Raw genomic sequence first — 19219 nt, forward strand, 5'->3', positions numbered from 1 at the left:
TGCCCGGCAACAGGAGCGCGATCTAGGACGCGCACCGCCGGGCCAGCGCAGGCGTACTACTCTGGGTCATAGCGACCCGGAAGTAGTACAAGGCCCAGAGATTCTGAGATGTTCGCCGGCAAACGGTTCGGGAACAGTTCGCAACATCTCTAATTCCAAGATCATACTAGAACGACATACAGTATATGAGAACTGTCTAAGTTTATTTTTTTTCTGCTATTCTACCATATTTTATCTTTGCCTTATGCTCACTTCACCCTGACACTAATTTGCCTTCCCAGGAGACTCTCTCAGATGTTGAGGATAGCTCCCCTCTCGGAGTCAACCTCCCCTTTGTAGGCTACTCATACACATTCAGGTATGTGCAGTCCAGAAATAAAGAGGGTTATGTCACATTGCCAGTGCAATTTATGGATTTATGGATACAAATAAAAATAGAAATTCTATGTTGGAAATACATATTGCATCTGTTATTTCTAGGGATGAGGGCAGGGAACACGTATGGGGAAACTTGAGAACCATTTGTAGATGTAAATCAGGATCAACATCAGACCTTCAAAAAATGAGCCATAAAGAGGACTTGGTGAGTAGTCACATGTTCTGTTGTGTTGTACTGAAGATGATTTACTAAAGGAGGTAACGAACTGTGAATGAACATGTCTTTAATTCAAGCACCCCACTATCTGCTGGCTGGGCAACCTATGCAGGCTATTTGCTGCACATGCTTCAGTGTATGAAGTGCACACAGGCTCAAGTGAAGTCATTTTTAAACCTGAGCAAACCTTTGAAAGTCATGTCAAACAGAAACTGCAGATATTCTGAAAAATGTACAATAACAAATTGCTGTAAATTTGATCAGTAGATTCAAAGGTCAAGGTTGCTGAACTCAGCACCCCTGTTGGTCTGTGAAGGCAGTGATCACATTTATTCTTTTTTACTTTCATTTTTGCACAGGGACAGTTATCTCGTTTAGGCCAATTTTACACTAGGCCAGACCATTACCAAAAATTGATTCATATGACCCTGCGGCAAAGCCAAGGCCCCCCCCCCCCCCCCCCCCCTGCACGCCCGATCACTCCCGGGAAATATACCGTGTACCGTACGTGTGTGCATGGCTTAACTTAAAAAAATAGCAGTCCAGCCATTATATCCTGGCCCGTGCTCTTTGTTTCTCCTTTCTTAGAAAAATAATTAATTATTTGTCTTTATACTTGTAGTAGGTGTACCAATAAATATACATGTTTTTAAAGGGTACTTGAAATAAGAGGCTGCCTTATTTATTTACTTTTAAAGCAGTAGGATCAGCCATACTATTCTAGGGAAAAAAACACATATATAAGTAGATAAATACTTGATCTACTTACATAACACATGTATTGTACTGTCCATGTTTTGATTTCAGTGAATGTTATATAGTAAATGGCAAGAATTCTGTTAGTGGTGGGGGCCATGTCTTTTGCCCACAGTAAAGGCTAACTCGTGATGTCATTTCTGCCCTTTACTTTTTTTCTTGTCTCCTCCAATCACTGAGTCACCTGAGCCTTGCTTGTAAGCACAAATGAGTAGGGGGATCAGGTTTCAGATAAGCAGCAGACAGGGAAATAAAGGGAAGAGGAGGAATATATTATAGATAAAAAGAACCTCCAGCATGCAATTCTTTGGCACCGACTACTAAAGAGCCAGTGCTCCTAAGGTATATGATAACTCCAAATCATAACAGCAGAACAGTTTTTGAAAGTTTTGAATGCAGGATTAGCATCTTTATCACTTAATACACTCAGACCAGTTGCTGTTGAAATTTGATTTTTATGGTGACGATACTGCTTTGAACAATGCAAGTTGCCTTGCTTTTTTCGCCCCCAACTCAGCCCTAGTCAAATTCCCCCAACTCAGCCCTAGGGACTTTAACCCAGGATTGAACTTTCCAGTCAGTAGCTGACACCCCCTTTCCCATGAGAAATCTTTACCTTTTCTCTAATAAACCATCATGTGGGGTCTGTGTGGCTGATATTGTGGTAAAAAAAAACCTCCCACAGTGTAATGTCATGACCATAGTACTTACAGTTTGTTGTCTGTGGACCTCATTGCATTGCATTGTGGGAAATAATGGCTTTTTCCAACTGCCAAGCAAGCAATATCTCCCTCTGTCCATAGAACTCACAGTAACAAACATTCCATACAGATCACCTGGCAGAACTAAAGATGTCACCACCATGTGAGACATTTCAGAATGTAAATCAGGGAGAGGAAAGATTTTACAATGGGCAAACACTGACCAAATATTCTATAAATCTATAAAAAAAAATTGCAATTTTATTTATGTTATTTTTCACTACAGTTCCTATTTAAATTTGACTGGATTTTCATGAAAGATCAGCAGGACAGCCAGGCAAGCATCTGGTATGGTTTAAAAGGAAATAAATATGGCAGCCTCCATATCCCTGTCACTTCAACTGTACTTTAATCAGAAAGAATATGAAATGAAATTATGATGATTCAGGTCCACCTGCTGATCTAACTGGCAGGTTTTATAAGGTAACCTCCCTGGCGTTATGATTATTTCCAGATTTAAGGTCTAAAAGCCATAAAAAATGTTCACAAGCTTTTAGACCCTAAAAACAAGAAGAAAAACATATCACAAGAAGAAAAACATGCCTGCATGAAACTCACTCAGGCACCGGATTACCACCCTGTTCTGCGGCTTTCCGTCCCAAGCCTGACTCGGGATTACCGCTAAGGAGGTTAAAAAAGGTCTAAGTAAGTTAGTTGACTACTGTTGGCTTTTTATGACAAATAGAGTGCCACAAGCAAGACAGCTCAGCCCCATCATCTCCATAGTGTAGTAAGTCTCCCTCCCGAAGGACCTGGCTGTATGGCAAGATTTTCATTATCATTATTTAATAAATCTTTCACTCAGTTAAATGGTGTCATTTATATTTGCCTACTTATTCCAGGGCTGTAAAAGATACAGCAGGATATTAACAGTTATAGAACTACAGGGCTGCTCATCATTTATAATGTTTATGATAATTATACACTTTTGAAAGTGTAGGTGTATTTTAATATCGCTTACTTCCAGGAATCTCATCTGGACCCCTCACTATTGTCCGATCTGCGCAATGCTCTGCAAAGTGAGATAGAGGCACGTGAGGCTTTGACCACTGAAATTAACCTTCTTCAAACAGCCAATCAGAGCCTGGCCAGGTGAGATGTATTGCTTTTCTCATTTTTTGTGTGTTTTTGGAGCATAGCTATCTGCTTTTTCTTATGTACTTAGTATCCTGTTTCGTGTCATCTCATCAAATTACCCTCTTGGGATCTCTTTATTTAAGGATGATGCTGCATATGGCACCCTGAGTGATGATGCAACCCCCTCCCCAACACACACACACACACCAAATACAACACAAGAGCTGTTCAATTCTCCATCCCAGAACACAGTGCAAGAAATGCTGTGTAGGTGGTAGCCGTGCCATCCAAGGATAAAGAGATGCTAGCTGTTTGGTGCTGCTCTCCCCATTGTGCCACTCATAACCCTGGTCCTCAGTTCCCGGTAGGAACAAAACATAGCCTTAAAGTTTATTCAGTGTCTGTGCTAAAAGTATTAGAGACAGAGGATCAGCAAGACAGCCAGGCAACTTTGAATGCTGAAAAAGAAATACCGGTAAATATGGCAGCCTCCATTAGACCTCTTGCTACAGTTGTCCTTTAAGTTCTGAGATGGATGTTCCAGGGTTCTATCTAAAGCGCTACAAAAATAGTAATGGTGCCATAATAGCAAGAAAATATATGTGATTCCAGAGGCGTATCTACAGGGGTGTGGGTATGGCATGTGCCTTGGGCGACTTCATATTGGGGGGCCCGGCACCATAGTTTCCCCCAGTGTTCTCCAGATAGATCCTAGTTTTTATCTGGGGGACATTCTGCTGCCTGGTAAGATTTTTAGGGAGGACAAGCTGGGGGATATGTACAGCCTGGCCTATCGCCATACTTCAGTCTTATGCTGGGAACACATGTTTCATTTTCGCGGCAGAATCTTTCCGATAGATGCCTTCGATAGATAAAATTCCATCATGTCCGATTCTCTGCTCGATTCTTTTCCGCTTGATTTCTCTTTGAAGTGAATGGAAAAAAGATAAGAAAAAGGAGCAAAAGATTAGAGAATTGAGCAGAGAATCGAATGGTTAAAGGACCACGCGCAGAATCGAATGCAAAAAACGTTGTGTGTGTTCCCAGCAGGCATGGGCTGAAATTCGGCTTCGGGTGATCCGAATAGTTACTATCCGGATTTCACCCAGTAATGCTGTGCGGGCTGAGTGGGGGGTCAAGCTTACCTGTCTGATGTCTTCTTCGCTCGTCCTTCGGCGCCTCCCACGATGGACTCCAATCCGCCGACACGTGATTACAAACACTTTCTCCTTCCTGGTTGAAGGAGGAAGTGTTTGTAGTCACGTGACGCAGCATGGAACGCATCGTGGGAGGCGCCGAGGGACGAGCGAAGAAGACGTCAGATAGGTAAGCTTGACCCCCCACCCAGCCCGCACAGGTTTACTGGGTGAAATCCGGATAGTAACTATTCGGATCACCCGAAGCCGAATTTCAGCCCATGCCTGGTTCCCAGCATTAAACCTCATCTACACGGTACAATTTTCCATCAGATGGACAGATCTATTAGATAGATCTGATAAGAAATTGCATCGTGTGCAGACATCCAAATTGTTTCATATTAAATCTGCGATAGATTTTGCTTTGATAAGTACCCAAAATCTATTGCAAAATCTAACGTAATCCGATTGGACCGGTTGAAAATTGTCTAATAGATCCGATCTGACGGAAAATTGTACCGTGTAGATGAGGCTTCACAGGACATGCTTCACATCAACGTGGACACAACCAATTCCACAAAATGACTGCACTTTCAGTGTTTTGGATGGTGCTCCCCCACTTCCTTGGGGCAGATTTCACTGTTAGCCATAGGCTCCATTTTCCCTAGATACATCTATGATTGATTTGACTAAAATTGTCTGTAATTCAAAGCAAGTATAATGTTACATCTCTCTACAGTCGCCTATATGAAGCTGATCAACTAAACTCTGAACTTCAGAGTAAGATCCAATTGCTGGAGCAGCAGCTGAGAGACAAAGAGAGACAGGAGGAGGAGCGAGGTAAGAAGGACTTCCGGGTCACCAGAGACCTGTGTACACTCAGTAATGAAGCAAGCCTTTCACCTGTGTGGTCCATGCAACCACATCTGTTCTATAATCACTTATCTATGTGCTACACACTCATGTTGTGATCATGGATAGCACGTGTCTTACACTGGCTCTGCAGGTGAAACACTTGTCCTATAGCCAATGCATACTGCTGCACTACATAATGTCCTCTTCTTCTGCCCCGTCTGTCCATCCTCTGCCTCTGTTGTATATAGCTGTCACTTTGCTTTTCTCTGTATCACCTGCAACGTCTTTTAACAGAGTTTCTTTGATGTCTCTCCTCCGCCCTTTTTTCAGACAAAGCTTTCCTTGCCCGAAGATGTGAAACCAGCAAGCAGAACTCTGCACCTACTTCTAGGATTAGACAAGTGAGATCTCTCTAGGGAATAGAGTGGGGAGTCAGGGCTGTGGCATTGGGATCTTGTAGGGTGAAGAGGGTTTCTAAAGGGATAAGGCTTAGTTCTGTGGAAGGAGTAGTACTGCATATAGGGCAGGAAATTGAAATAAGGTTAAGGGGTTGAAAGTGAACTTATAATTTTCCATGGCGTGACCAAACAAACGATACATGGTTGTGTTTATCTTAGAGTGCGCTTCCCAACAAAGTCCTCGCAGTTCAAAGTTCCTGAGGGGCTCGTTTATTTGATTCCACGCTGCACACCCAACAGATCGCAGATCAAACCATGTCTCCACCACAGAAAGCCATAAAACACAAAAAGAAGGAAAACACAGTGTAGACTGTATTAGATTCTTTGGTAGGATAACCACCACCCTATGGGATTATCAGTGGGAGACGAAATTACTGTTGGGCCACCTCTGCCACCTGGTGCTCCACCTTATAGTTGGCACGCTCACCTCCTGGCATGGCTGCCTTGCCCCACAGACAGCAATCTCACCTATTTAACGCCACTCGATCCACATCTATCTTCTCAACGGTTCAATATCTCAGAAAGGAATAAAACAACGTATAGTGCAGAGATTCCTATTACACCTGGGTTTTAAAGCACAGCACCCACACACACGCCTCCTTGGTCACCCTGTTGAGCTGCTGCCCACCCTCACAGACAGCTGTATTTGCTTGAGTGTGTGTGTGGTAACCTTCCCGGTATTTGCAACTCTCTGGACCACCTCTGCATCCACCAACAAGTCAATCTATTCACTAAAAGCTTCTAGCAGTATAAAACCAGACACTTTATTTGCCCAATAAAAGGTTTGTATACTCACAAACATCTGATAAAAAGCGCTCATAAGTTTAAAAATCCAGAGGATGTCTCCTCCGGTCTCTGCCGATCACTTCCTGGCCTTAGCTCCGCCCTATGTGTTTCGTCACAAGACTCATCAGTCTATCCTATAAATTATATATGCTCAGCGCAGAGTCCAAAAACAAAAGACGAGTCTTCAACAAAGGATAAAAGCAGGCAAATCTCCACCACAATAAATATTGGGTTCACGGCACAGCTCTGCAATCATGGATACCCAAAAAAGGAAAGAGGCTTACCAGCTTGTGACAACCCACATTATAAGGTTGTATCAACCCTTTGGTAGGACATCAGGAAGCAACAGTCTGTCCAGGATCCACCAATTCAGCAATGATTCCTTTCACGAATGGATATCAGTAAACATCATAAAAAACAAACAAACAGCAACTCTAAGTGTAAACCGTTTAATATAGAGTTTTCATAGTAAAAACAGCTTAAAAATAGCATAAAAATAGCATAAAAACAAAACTTACATATGGGGCCCATGCAATGGGAACCCTGAGAAAGTTGCACGCGTGTATGGGTCAGCAGTAAAGGACAGTATGAAGGTGCCGCCTGTCTCCTTCCCGACCGGTTTCGCAAACTAGCGTCATCAGGGGATTCTTTCGTCAAACTAGCGTCATCCCCTGATGACGCTAGTTTGCGAAACCGGTCGGGAAGGAGACAGGCGGCCCCTTCATACTGTCCTTTACTGCTGACCCATACACGCGTGCAACTTTCTCAGGGTTCCCATTGCATGGGCCCCATATGTAAGTTTTGTTTTTATGCTATTTTTATGCTATTTTTAAGCTGTTTTTACTATGAAAACTCTATATTAAACGGTTTACACTTAGAGTTGCCGTTTGTTTGTTTTTTATGATGTTTACTGATATCCATTCGTGAGAGGAATCATTGCTGAATTGGTGGATCCTGGACAGACGGTTGCTTCCTGATGTCCTACCAAAGCGTTGATACAACCTTATAATGTGGGTTGTCACCAGCTGGTAAGCCTCTTTCCTTTTTTGGGTATCCATGATTGCAGAGCTGTGCCATGACCCCAATATTTATTGTGGTGGAGATTTGCTTGCTTTTATCCTTTGTTGAAGACTCGTCTTTTGTTTTTGGACTCTGCGCTGAGCATATATAATTTATCTGTTTGTGAACTCTGGACATCGTTCTTCCCTCAGCAGCGGCCACTTTGTTTCCTTGGCGCTGATACACATATGCAAACTTGTTCATCAGTCTATCCTACCAAAGAATCTAATACAGCCTACACTATGTTTTCCTTCTTTTTGTCTTTTATGGCTTTCTGTGGTAGAGACATGGTGTGATCTGTTGGGTGCAGTGTGAAATCAAATAAAAAAGCCCCTCAGGAACTGTGAACTGTGAGAACTTTGATGGGAAGCGCACTCTAAACACTAGATGTAACTAAATGTGCATGTAGCATATTGAATAGGAGTGCTGCAGACCCGAATTGTATAGGATTGGTGTTGGTCTCAGGGGGAGCGCAATTGATTGTTGTTTTGAATTTGATACATGGTTGTAAGGATGTATATTTTTGCCCTTTATTTAGCCTTAATGTATTCGTGTCCCCAGTGTAACTAAATAAAACTAGTAACAGGACTGTGTAAAGTGAACCTAAGGCCGGTTTCACACTGCCGGCATGGGTTGCTGGTGCGATGCAATTAGATGATTGCATTGAACCGTGACGCTAAAAAAGGCCTTTAAGAATTTTCAAGTTAATACGCAGTAATCCCCTTTCTGCCCGTAAGCTGTCATATGACAGCTAAATCTCCGCTTTCGAATGCGCATGATTGCGTCGGGAGCGGAAACGGCGGGTGGCGTAAATCCTATGCTGCATCAGCCTAGAGCAGCCACAAGTGCGGCATAGGATTTACTTACGTCAGTCCGGAAAAGGTTAAGCAATCCCACCTGCCCCTACCCTAAGATATGAGTAACATTGGGCAATTTCCATTCTCATGCAATGAACACTGCACATACTTCATGGGCACTGACACAAAGTCAGAGGGTGTAGAAACACATGAAAGTTAATGGTGAATACATTAAATGCCACCTGGGCCCCCTACGCTCCAGGGCCCCATAGCAGATGCTGTGACCGCTATGGCTATTGCTACGCCCCTGTGCAGGGGAGTAACTAAGGGCAGCAGTCCCTGCAACTGCAGGGGGGGGGGGGGCAGAGGTGTGGGGGGCTCCGACTACTAACCTTCCTTTCTCTGATACTCCAGATCAGGGTTTTTAGCTTTGACTCCTGGCTTATCCTTAGATAAGGTAGATTGGGCTTTATAAGAGGGGAAAATATACATCTCTTACAAGAATGCCTGTAAAGTTTAAAAAAAACTAAAAAATATGTTTTCCAAATTCTTAAATGGAATATACAGTTATTTTTCCACATGCGCACAACGTCGCTTGAATGACGGACTTGCTTTAAAGAAAATCTGTAAACAAAACAGCCTAAAAGGGGGTACTTACTTCAGGAGGGGAAGCCTCTGGGTCCTAAGGGCCCGTTCACACTTGCAATCGCAGAACGCCGGCGATTACCGCTGGCGTTTTGCGGGAGTGATTTTCCCGCGATTAGCGCGGAAAAATCACTGGACACTGCGGCGGTTTTGGAGCGATCCCGATTAGCATGCTGTGCACGCTAATCACGATTGCTAATCGCGGAACGCTCGTCGCCGGCAAACCGCTGCATGCAGCGCGGTTGCGGTTATCGCTAACCGCAACCGCGGCAGTGAGAACACTGCCATTCGCTACATTGTGTAGCGGTTCTTGCAGAACCGCTAGCGGTTTGCCGTGAGCGGGAATCGCGCGATTCCCGCTCAGGTGAGAACGGGCCCTTAAAGGAGGCTTCCCCATCTGCTTCACCCTCCTGGATTCAGTGCTGGCAGCCCCCACAGACGGGGTAAATATTTACCTAACTTGATCCTGTGCAGTAGCAGCTTTCCAATGGGGCTGAGGCGGAAATAGCTGAGCTCGGGCAGGTCCGCTCTACTACGCAGGTGACACGTCTATTTCCACCTGAGCCCGTTCAGAAAGCGGCTACTGCTCCACAGCAGACACCCTTGTCACCATATTTTCGGGGGTAAGAGCAATGGATCAGTGAGGCTTAAGGTGGCCACTAATGATACAATTTGCTGAACGATCGATTACGTACGATTCTTCGTATGAACTATTGTAAATGATTGTTTGCTACCTTTAATGGACAAAAATCTCCTAACCAATCCGATCAGATTAATGAAATCAATCCAATTTCGGGTTGATCCCATCAATCTGATTGGATTGGTTAGGAGATTTTTGTCCATTAATGGTCCCAAACAACCACTTATAATTGTTTATATAAAGAATCGTTTGCAGGGCCAGATTTGTACTTTTTACCGCCCAAGGCCCACGATCGCCAGCTGCCCCCTGACAAAAGTATCCTAAACTCCCCCCCCCCCCAACACCCCAACACGGCAGGGTTCAGATTGTAAGCACCTCTGAGGACAATTAGTGAAGTGATGGCTGGGATAAAATTATAAGATCCCCTGAGAACAATTAGTGACAGGATGGCAGGGATTAGATTGTAAGCTCCTTGGCACATTCAGTCAGAGACAGGCAGCTCGGAAATCCCTGTAAGTGCCCTTTGCTGCCCCTTTGTCCCCTGATTGCCAGATCTGGCTGTTGGTAGCCACCCACCGCTATGTGCAAACTCTGTGTAGCAGGACGAATGTTCAGCAGGCTAACTGCTACTACCATCCTTCTGCCTACAGCCCGCCCCTTGCTTTCCTGGTGCCCTAGGCCATGGCCTATGCGGCCTTGCCTGAAATCCGGCCATGATCGTTCGTAATGGGTAGTTCAGCAGATTGTTATGATTAGTGACCACCTCTAGAAGGATTAAGAGGAAGCCTCATTAGGATCCAGAGACTTCCCCCTCCTGAGGTAAGTACACCCTGGCTGTTTTTTCTTTGTTACAGATTCCCTTTAAAAGCGGCCATGTTGTGCAGTCTGTCTTTCAGTTGGCTGGCGCGCAGAAAATACAAGTAGTGTAAACGGCTTGTTGTGGGGTCTGTCATGTCGTGATGTTGGTCATGCACTTTGTTGGACTTGTGTAGTCAAATCTTATTATCTGTATGCTTTTGAAAGCTCTAGTGAACATGACTGCTCCTTGCATTACATTATTACATAAGCCCATTTAGGTTGTCCTATATGAATTGGGTATAGAGCATAGCTGAAGTGGCAGAACAAGCCTGACTGGGCATGTTGGGTGGGGTCGCTGCTAGTAAACTGTGCAGAGAACTTCTAGTAAATCTGGGGAAATGGAAAGATATAGCCAGATGTATCCCTGCAAACTCCAGGGCTGACTCCAAGCCTTTGTCTGTCTTCTCTCTCAGTTAGATAGCTGTATTCCTTCCTACTGCCACCCCTTAGTGACACCAGTTCACCGTCACATGCTGCTCTTCTCACGGGTATGTCACATGCATGTCACCTGTTGTCTTGTTCTGTGTGAAACGGAGACCTCGGTCCCCTTCTGTGTCTGTCTGATGTGAAGGTGCTCAGGCCATCCTGTGACCAGAAAACAGAGACCTGACATCCTATTTGTGTTTGGAGTGTCCTGTCTACAGGGTTACGCTCCAGTGTCCTGTCGTGTGTGTGTGTGTCGTCAGTCAAGTCACTTTCTGTAACGTCATCATGTAATAAGAAAGTATTAAATATCATTGGCTATATATGTAAAAGTTTTACTAACTCTATGGTAAAGGTCTATTCTTGTGTTATGTTTCTTAACATGACATTGACTGATTCTGCAAACAACCTTTGAATCTATTTGTATTACCCCAAAAATAAGCAGGAAGTAGCGTCAGACGCTTGCCGAGAACTTCCGTTGCGTGGAACGCACGAGAGAGGTATGTCCACGTTCCTGCTCGCTGCTCCTACTGCCAATTAATGCTGGAGGGGGGAGCGTGGAAGAGAGAGCTGAGGTGAGGGAGGGGGGAAGTGGGACCCCCTCCCCACCGCTATGAGTGGCCAATGCTTTCCCCTCATGTGCTGCCACCCCTCCTGCCCCCCAAAACGGCACCTATACCTAGCTATACTAAGGGGACCTATACTTAGCTATAATGAGGGCACCTATACCTAGCTATACTAAGGGGACCTATACCTGGCTATGCTGAAAGCACCTATACCTGGCTATGCAAGGGCATCCGTGCCTGGCTATACTGTGGGCACCTATAGCTGGCAATACTGGGGGCACCAAAACCTAGCTATACTGTGGGCACCTATACCTGGCTGTACTGGGGGTGGCTATATTGAGGGAACCTGGCTATACTGGGGGCACCTAAGCCTTAGCTATACTGAGGGCACCCATACCTTAGCTATACCTGGATATACTTGGGATGGGCACCTGTACCTGGCTATACTGGGGGCACCTATACCAGGCTATCTGTACTGGGGGCATCCAGCGGTGAGCTCTATGCACCGCAACCCCTTGCTTCGGCACCTGTAGGGGGGGGGGGGGGGCATCCAAATTTTCGCAGGGGGGCCAATTGTTTTTTAGTTATGCCCCTGCAGAGGCACTAAGGGTACTTTCACATTATGCATTGTGAATGCACTGCCAGTTCAACTGTATGAGCATGTTCACATCCCTACATTGTAACAGATCATGTTATCCTAATGTACTGTCTACAGTGTGTTCCTGAGAAATGTGTGCAAACATGTCCATGCTATGAAATAACATGCTCATTTGTTAATATTCTGCATTGCTCTATAGTGCAGGTGTTATGCAAAGCACGTAGTGTGAACGCACCCTAATTTACAGGGTGCCCAGAGTGTGGTGGGAGTGGCTACTGCTGTTCTAGAGGCCTCTAAGACTACAAAGAAAGGCTGGAAAGTATTTCAAACACAAACCATGGTTTGGAAAACCATGTCTTAGTAAGTTCACATAAGAAAAAAGGACCTTGAATAATGTTTGAAAATTATTGCAGTTTATAGAACTAAATATCTACTGCATGTCAAAGCTGTATCCTTCTATATCACTAGCCATGTCCCACCCACATAGCCAGCAGCACTCATGTCCCGCCCACATAGCTAGCAGCACTCCTCCCGCTCCCACATAGCCAGCCAGCAGCACCATGTCCCGCCCACATAGCCAGCAGCACCCATGTCTCGCCCACATAGCCAGCAGCAACCCTGACCCTTCTACATAGCCAGCAGCCCCCCTGTCCCATACACATATCCAGCAGCACCTATGTCTCTCTCACATAGCCAACAGGATTCATGTTCTGCCCACATAACCAAAAGCACCCATGTCCCACCCAACATAGCCAGCAACACCCATGTCCTGCCCACATAGCCTGCAGCACTCATGTAGATACTGGCTTGTTTATACTGTCCCTTCTGTACAAGTAAGGACTATTTTAGCATTTTCTAATATATCTTTAACTGGAAGGAGTTGCTAAAACTTTTACATATATGGTATATATTCTTAGTAAGTACTTTACCTACAACATTTGTTATTCGTTTTATACCCTTTTAATTAGCGTATGTCCTTTAATATTAGATATTGGGCTGTAAATTGGAATGTGTGGAAGGTAGACACCATGGGCCCATATGCAATTCACTTTTACACCTGAGTTATCTTCTAGGAGATCATTTTCATCTTATCTTTAAAGTAAATTTTCACCATTTTACAATTGAAAAAATACCCAAAAGTAGGTGAAAAAGTGCTACTATTGTTTTATGTTGTTATCTTAATTATTGTTAGGGATAGCGGCATCATCTTCTGTGTGCAAAGAAAGATATGAAGTAAGATCTAAACATGCTTTTTCCAGAGTCTTTGAAGTCCCTCAGCTTCCTCCGTGTCTCCTCCATTGTATCGCTGCCCCCTCAGAAAGATCTGTGACTGGAGCTCCAGTTGAGGTCAATGTGCATGTGCGTTCCCGTCCACTCGCCTCCTGGATCATGCTTCCATTGCTTTCGCGCATGTGCAGAAAATTCCCAGCAATGGGAGCCCAACCAAGGTGGTTTGTGTGGACAGGGTCATGTATGTGCAGTAGCCTGGGACTGGCTTTCCAGTCGCAGATCTATCTGAAGGGGCAGTGGCACAATGGCGGGACACCAAGTGACCTGAAAGACTACACAGAGGCCAGTTCTCTTTAAATGTATGATTGTATATAACCTACTATGATACGGACACTAAAACCTTCATAGCAAAATCATAAAGGGCATGACCTCCCTTGTCAACTTTCCCTGACAGCCTGTTGTCTGCTACAAAAGGACATGCGCTCATTAAACATATATTCATTCTGTAACACTCTTGTATATACTCCACAGGTACCTAAGCCAAGTTCCTCCTGGGTGGGTTACCTCTGGCACCTCAGCACCTGGCCCTTGACGTGGATGATGCCTCCAATCCTCTGAGTGACCAGTCACTCTCAGAGGGAGGACACACTAAGGTTTACATGTGTTTGAGCAATACGATATCCCTGAATATCACTGTTGTCATAGAGACACTGCCCTGCAGACAATCAGTGTGCTCACAGTCTTCAGCCAAAAGCTTCCTTCAGAAACGTGGTCTTAAAATTGTCAGCACAAAAAGGTGTTATTCTGCAGTATTCTAGGTTGAGTGACGTGGGGTCTCTTCAGCATGACTGAAGGTAAAGCACACTGCCATTTCAGCTTCCAGTGTGTGGGATTATGGCTGCAGCAGGCCACAGTGATGTCTTGGCCTCCAGGCCGCAGCCTCCTGAGTGTGGTTGAACACAAATGGCTGCCTCAGTTTTGTGTGGATGAGGTTAATTTTAAGGTACATGATCACACTGAGTGTTCACGTCTGATGTTACACGGAATCCTCTTGTGCTGTGGACAAGCTGCACGATGTTTGAGTCTTTTCACGGTAGTAGAATATTTCCTTGGGAAAGTATTCAGACCTCTGAAAGTTCTATAACATAACTTATCACAACTGTGTTGGTTTCAATAGTCTTTATTGAAGAAATGTTTCTCTTTTAATCTTAAAAATAATAATAAAAATTAACAAGTTTACAATGGTTGTAGCCACATCAGTAAGAAACACACAATAATTTCTGCCACCAACATTCCAAACATAAAGTAATAGTTCACAGCTATGGAACAGGCTTAGATAGTCAGAAACATAACAATTAATTGTAATCTGCTAAGTACAATTGCACAAAATTTCACATAAAATTTCCCCATTATGGCCAGAAGTAATTATGAATTGGAAATTCAATTGATTTGTCATTTGTAATTTTTGCATAATTTTGCACCTAATTTAGCGGTTTATAGCAAAGCCCCCATACATTGCTCCGTATGTTAAGGGGAATAGTGGGAAGAAGTCAACATTTCTTTTAAAAAAGACATTGACGTTTTTAAGAAAATGTATTTTGAAAAATTCGAAGGAAAAATGGTTTTTAAACCCGGTAAATGACATTTTGCACAGCAGAATGCCATTTGCCAAGTTTAAAAAACATTTTTACTTAGAAATTTTTCAAAATAAATTTTCTTCAAAACGACAAGGTCTGGGGGCTTTGCTATTAACTGCTAAGGTCGGCATTAAATGAAATTGTGAAATTATGCTTCCTGTTCATGGTTATAAATTCAATTATGATTTTTTTCCCCTGAAATTTGACTTTACAATTTTGCATCGTACTTATGAGTTATGATGCGAAATTAAGATTATGCAAAATTCATGCTCATCACTACTTGGTCACCTAGGAATTAGCCTTCAATCTGGGTGACCAAGAACTACGGTAACCCTCTTCTTAAAGTGGACCCAAATTAAACATACAAGATTTCAGAAATAAAATCTATTTTCTAAATTATAATAATAAATAGCAGCCTTTTTTCATCTGCATGATGACAAATATAAAATATTTTACATTTATTGGAGGAACCCCTCCCTTCCTTTCATATTGCCGGCAAATAATCCGGCAAACTGGTGGAGTAGATGGTGTCCGGCAATGGAGGAATTGCTAATGGCTCCACCTGTATAACCCTAGTTATGAAAAGAGAAGGGTGAAAAGCATGCACTGAAATGCTCATAGGCATGAAGGAGTGTTTATTTATCTTTGTATGTGTCAGAGTGGTGCAACTAAATATTTTTAAATAAAAAAAATGTTTGGTTTGGGTCCGCTTTAATCGCTTGGGGTTATGTCTCTAGAAAACAATAATTTGGCCCTTACGCATTACATTCATGACTGTTTAAAGAGACACTGAAGCGAGAAAAAAATATATGATATAATGAATTAGTTGTGTACTATGAATAATTACTAGAAGATTAGCAGCAAAGAAAATATTCTCATATTTTTATTTTCAGGTATATAGTGTTTTTTCTAACATTGCATCAGTCTATAATATGTGCAGATTACACAACACTCAGCATTCAAAATGATTCTTTCAGAGCAGTCTGTGAACTAATGACCTCTCCTCTGGCAGATAAAAAGTAAACAGTTGAGATAATAAAAGTCAGAAGACAGCCCTCTCTACGACTTTTGAAAGTCGTAGAAATGAATGGCTTTTTTGCATAGAGATAACAACTGGAGTTTCTTAACTCTTCCTGTACTGGAAACAATTAGACTGATGTATCTGATCTTAATGTTTTATTTCTTAGCTGTACTACACATACAAATCATAATATCATAATTTTTTTTTCGCTTCAGTGTCTCTTTAAGGCTGTGTTAGTGCGAGGAATGGACATTTCTTGTCCATCCTCCACTCATTGCTAAACTGACAGTGAACGGCTCCTACTTTATAAAGGAGCTGTTCACACTTCTCACACTTCAATGGATCCGCGGGTATTGATAAAGAAATAATTGTAAATGGCACGTGAAACCTTTCAAAGGCTCTGAATACTTTTGCGAGGCACTTTATATTTATAGAAGTAAAATGCTCAATAATTTAGCATGCAAAAAGAAATAAAAATAGTTCATATGTATACTGTAACTTCTGAGTAATAATGGCACTTTCGTGAACCTGTTGAACAAATAGACTGTGAAGGTTTACTGTCTGGATGTTTAGCACTTGAGAGACCCACTGAGCGAATGAATGATTTGGATGATGGAAAAATACACTCGCAATGGACCTGTTGATATTAGAAAGCAGTCTAACTTTGCATTGAAGATGGCAATTTGTTGATGTGGATAACAGCTGCACTTAGCTTTAGCATCCTTTGCTCCAGTTTTCATAAATCGGTCCCATAATGAGGGTAACAAAGTATTGCTGATCTTTATGGTGGGTGCAGGGAGCCCCGTAAAGAAGAATGGAGAGTCCGGTAGCCCAATTGTGCAGTACTGTTAGGTATAGGAGCAAGGTGTAATAATAGTGATTTATACTTACAAAGGTGGGTTGCAATCCCTGCAGACTTGAGTGAAAATAGCCTTTGCCTGCTCGGTTCTCCAGGCCAAACTGAACGTTAGATGGCCAGAGCAGGGACAAGGTCCTCCAGCACCCAAGGCTGAGACACCAAAGTGCGCCCCTCCATCCCTCCCACCCCAGCCTTCACACACTGATTGCTATTATACTAAGAGGTGCCTCCCCCAACACATTAATCTCTAGTTATCTGGCTTGCAGTCACTGCCATGTATCCCCTTTTCTTATTTTTCTCTGCTTCAAACACAATAGGGGAATGATAGCTGGGTGAGTTGTGCGCCCCCTCCTACACTGCGCCCTGAGGCTGGAGCCTCTCTCGCCTCTGCCCTGGCCCAGCCCTGTAGATGGTCACTCCCATTTAATACTTTATAGTTGACAAGAGTAAAGCTATAAATACACATATAAAAGTTCAGCAGGTTTAGCGCTCAACAGCAGAACAGTTCCATAACACATATATGAATCCAAAGCTATAAATACCTTCTCTGGAGGTCAACAACTAGACTAGATACTATGGTGGAGGTGCCTGGTTTAGCTATAGTATAGCCTATAGCTATATTATATATAAACTGGGCTTCTCCATCATAGTATCTACCAATAATGAGGGTTCCTACTTTGGAAGGTGTGTGATTTAGTGGTCCCATCTAAGTGAGTGCTGTAGAAATATGCTTTTGAGTTGTAGCTGAGCAGTGTGTGCAGTCAGTAGAGAAGGGAGGATGGGATGTTGCAGGAGCCAAGCAGCTTCTGGATGCCAGGTAAGTCGGGGTTTTTTTGTGTCATTTATCGATTCCTTGTGATAGGCCACTAAACAACATTGGAAGTAGCTGAACAGATGCTGGTTTCTTGGACCAACACGGCAGCAAATGACCATCTTGGTCAAAGGTAATCCAGCATAGTTATGACGCTTTAAGGGGTTGTACAATTTAGTTTAGTCCAGTGATCGGCAAACTTGGCTCTCCAGCTGCTAAGGAACTACAAGTCCCACAATGCATTTGCCTTTATGAATCATGACTGTGGCTGTCAGACTCCTGCAATGCATTGTGGGACTTGCTGGAGAGCCAAGTTTGCAGATCATCGGTTTAGCCTGTTGTGAGAGTAGGGATCTTTTGAAGAGAATGTTGAGGGTTAGTGTTGGGTTATTGTATGGGTTAAGGCACAATTATCAAGTTAGCGGAGGGATATTGCAAAACTGAAAGCCAATAGTGTAGTACGTTCAGGTAGTATGGAAAAAAAGTATTAAATAGAAAGGATACTTATGAACTGGGTTGTTGCCCTGACACCCACAGACTAGGCAACTAGAGTACTATGAACCTTACCCAACTTGGGTATAAGGAATCTTTCAGCATCTATAAATCTGTTGCTCTGACAAATTAATATGTTGTTCTGACAAATACAGCATATAGTACAAGTACTAAGGGGGTAGAAAGATACAAGCGCTTCACACTTAGTAGAATAAGTCAAGCTGCCAGAGGTTCCTTTATCCAAAAGGTTGTTAGAGCAATAGTAGGTATCCCTCTGCACTATGTTGCAGAGACCTGCAGCCGCCCAGTGCGAAATATACTGAAAGGTGGCTGGCACGACACAAACCGAATACAAAGGGTCAGATTTCCAATCCACAAAATAAAATCCAATTTATTTAAAACCAACCGGTTTTGGCCTTCCGTCGTTGTCAGGGGATATTTATCCTGCTGGTGGCAGAGGGCCAAAACCGGTTGGGATTTAGAGAAGTGGGAAATTATATAGTTCCAGTTACTCTATATTTGCATTTAGCACGTTATGTGCTCTATTGTTGAAGGCTCGCTTATACACCAGGGTCCCGTTTGCAAAGACCCAGAATGTGAGTAATATTTTCTGGAACTGTTTTAACTGATTTTAAATAAATTGGATTTTATTTTGTGGATTGGAGATCTGACCCTTTGTATTTGGTTTATGTGGTGACGGCAACACCTGTCTGTACATTGCGCACTGGGTGGCTGCAAGTCTCTTCAACATAGCACAGAGGGATATTTACTATTGTAGTACAAGGCTAGCCATAATTTAGGATTTCCTAAAAGATGGCCTGGCCGGCTCTGCCTGTGTATGCTGTGATGAGCAACTCTCTGAAATACTGAAGCTAGCAAGAAAGGTGTCCATCATATTAATTGTACCTAGGAGGCTGGGAGGAAGGGAGAGAGAAAGGTGCGTCTCTGATGTATGAATCAGTGTGATGTAATGTGATCTCAGAACAACAATGATAAAATATGGCAGGATGACAAGATCTGACAGGTGAAGAAACTTCTGCTCATGTGTTCTTCAGTTATCAGCTTCACTTGTTATCATTCGGAATATTCTTCAGTCACTGTATTCATTCACATTTCTAATCTGGGATGACTGTATCACCTGCTTTCATTACAGCTTCTA

At 43.2% G+C, this 19219-nt stretch overlaps 1 protein-coding gene across 5 annotated transcripts in view; it reads left to right on the forward strand.

Moving 5' to 3' along the window:
* Nucleotides 1-18383, forward strand: part of DMPK (DM1 protein kinase) — a 74080-nt gene extending 55697 nt beyond the window's left edge. For 2 of the 5 annotated variants that reach the window (XM_068250695.1, XM_068250699.1), the window contains 7 exons: nucleotides 282-358; nucleotides 481-583; nucleotides 3080-3204; nucleotides 5065-5165; nucleotides 5511-5581; nucleotides 10837-10911; nucleotides 13772-18383. In XM_068250695.1, coding sequence (XP_068106796.1) covers nucleotides 282-358; nucleotides 481-583; nucleotides 3080-3204; nucleotides 5065-5165; nucleotides 5511-5581; nucleotides 10837-10911; nucleotides 13772-13858 — 639 coding nt within the window. In that variant the 3' untranslated portion in view covers nucleotides 13859-18383. The remainder of the gene's footprint in view (nucleotides 1-281; nucleotides 359-480; nucleotides 584-3079; nucleotides 3205-5064; nucleotides 5166-5510; nucleotides 5582-10836; nucleotides 10912-13771) is intronic. The other 3 variants (XM_068250696.1, XR_011023499.1, XM_068250698.1) reach the window with 3 other exon arrangements.
* Nucleotides 18384-19219: the final 836 nt, after the last annotated feature.

This window comes from Hyperolius riggenbachi, chromosome 8 (assembly GCF_040937935.1).
Source record: "Hyperolius riggenbachi isolate aHypRig1 chromosome 8, aHypRig1.pri, whole genome shotgun sequence".
Lineage (NCBI taxonomy): Eukaryota > Metazoa > Chordata > Amphibia > Anura > Hyperoliidae > Hyperolius > Hyperolius riggenbachi.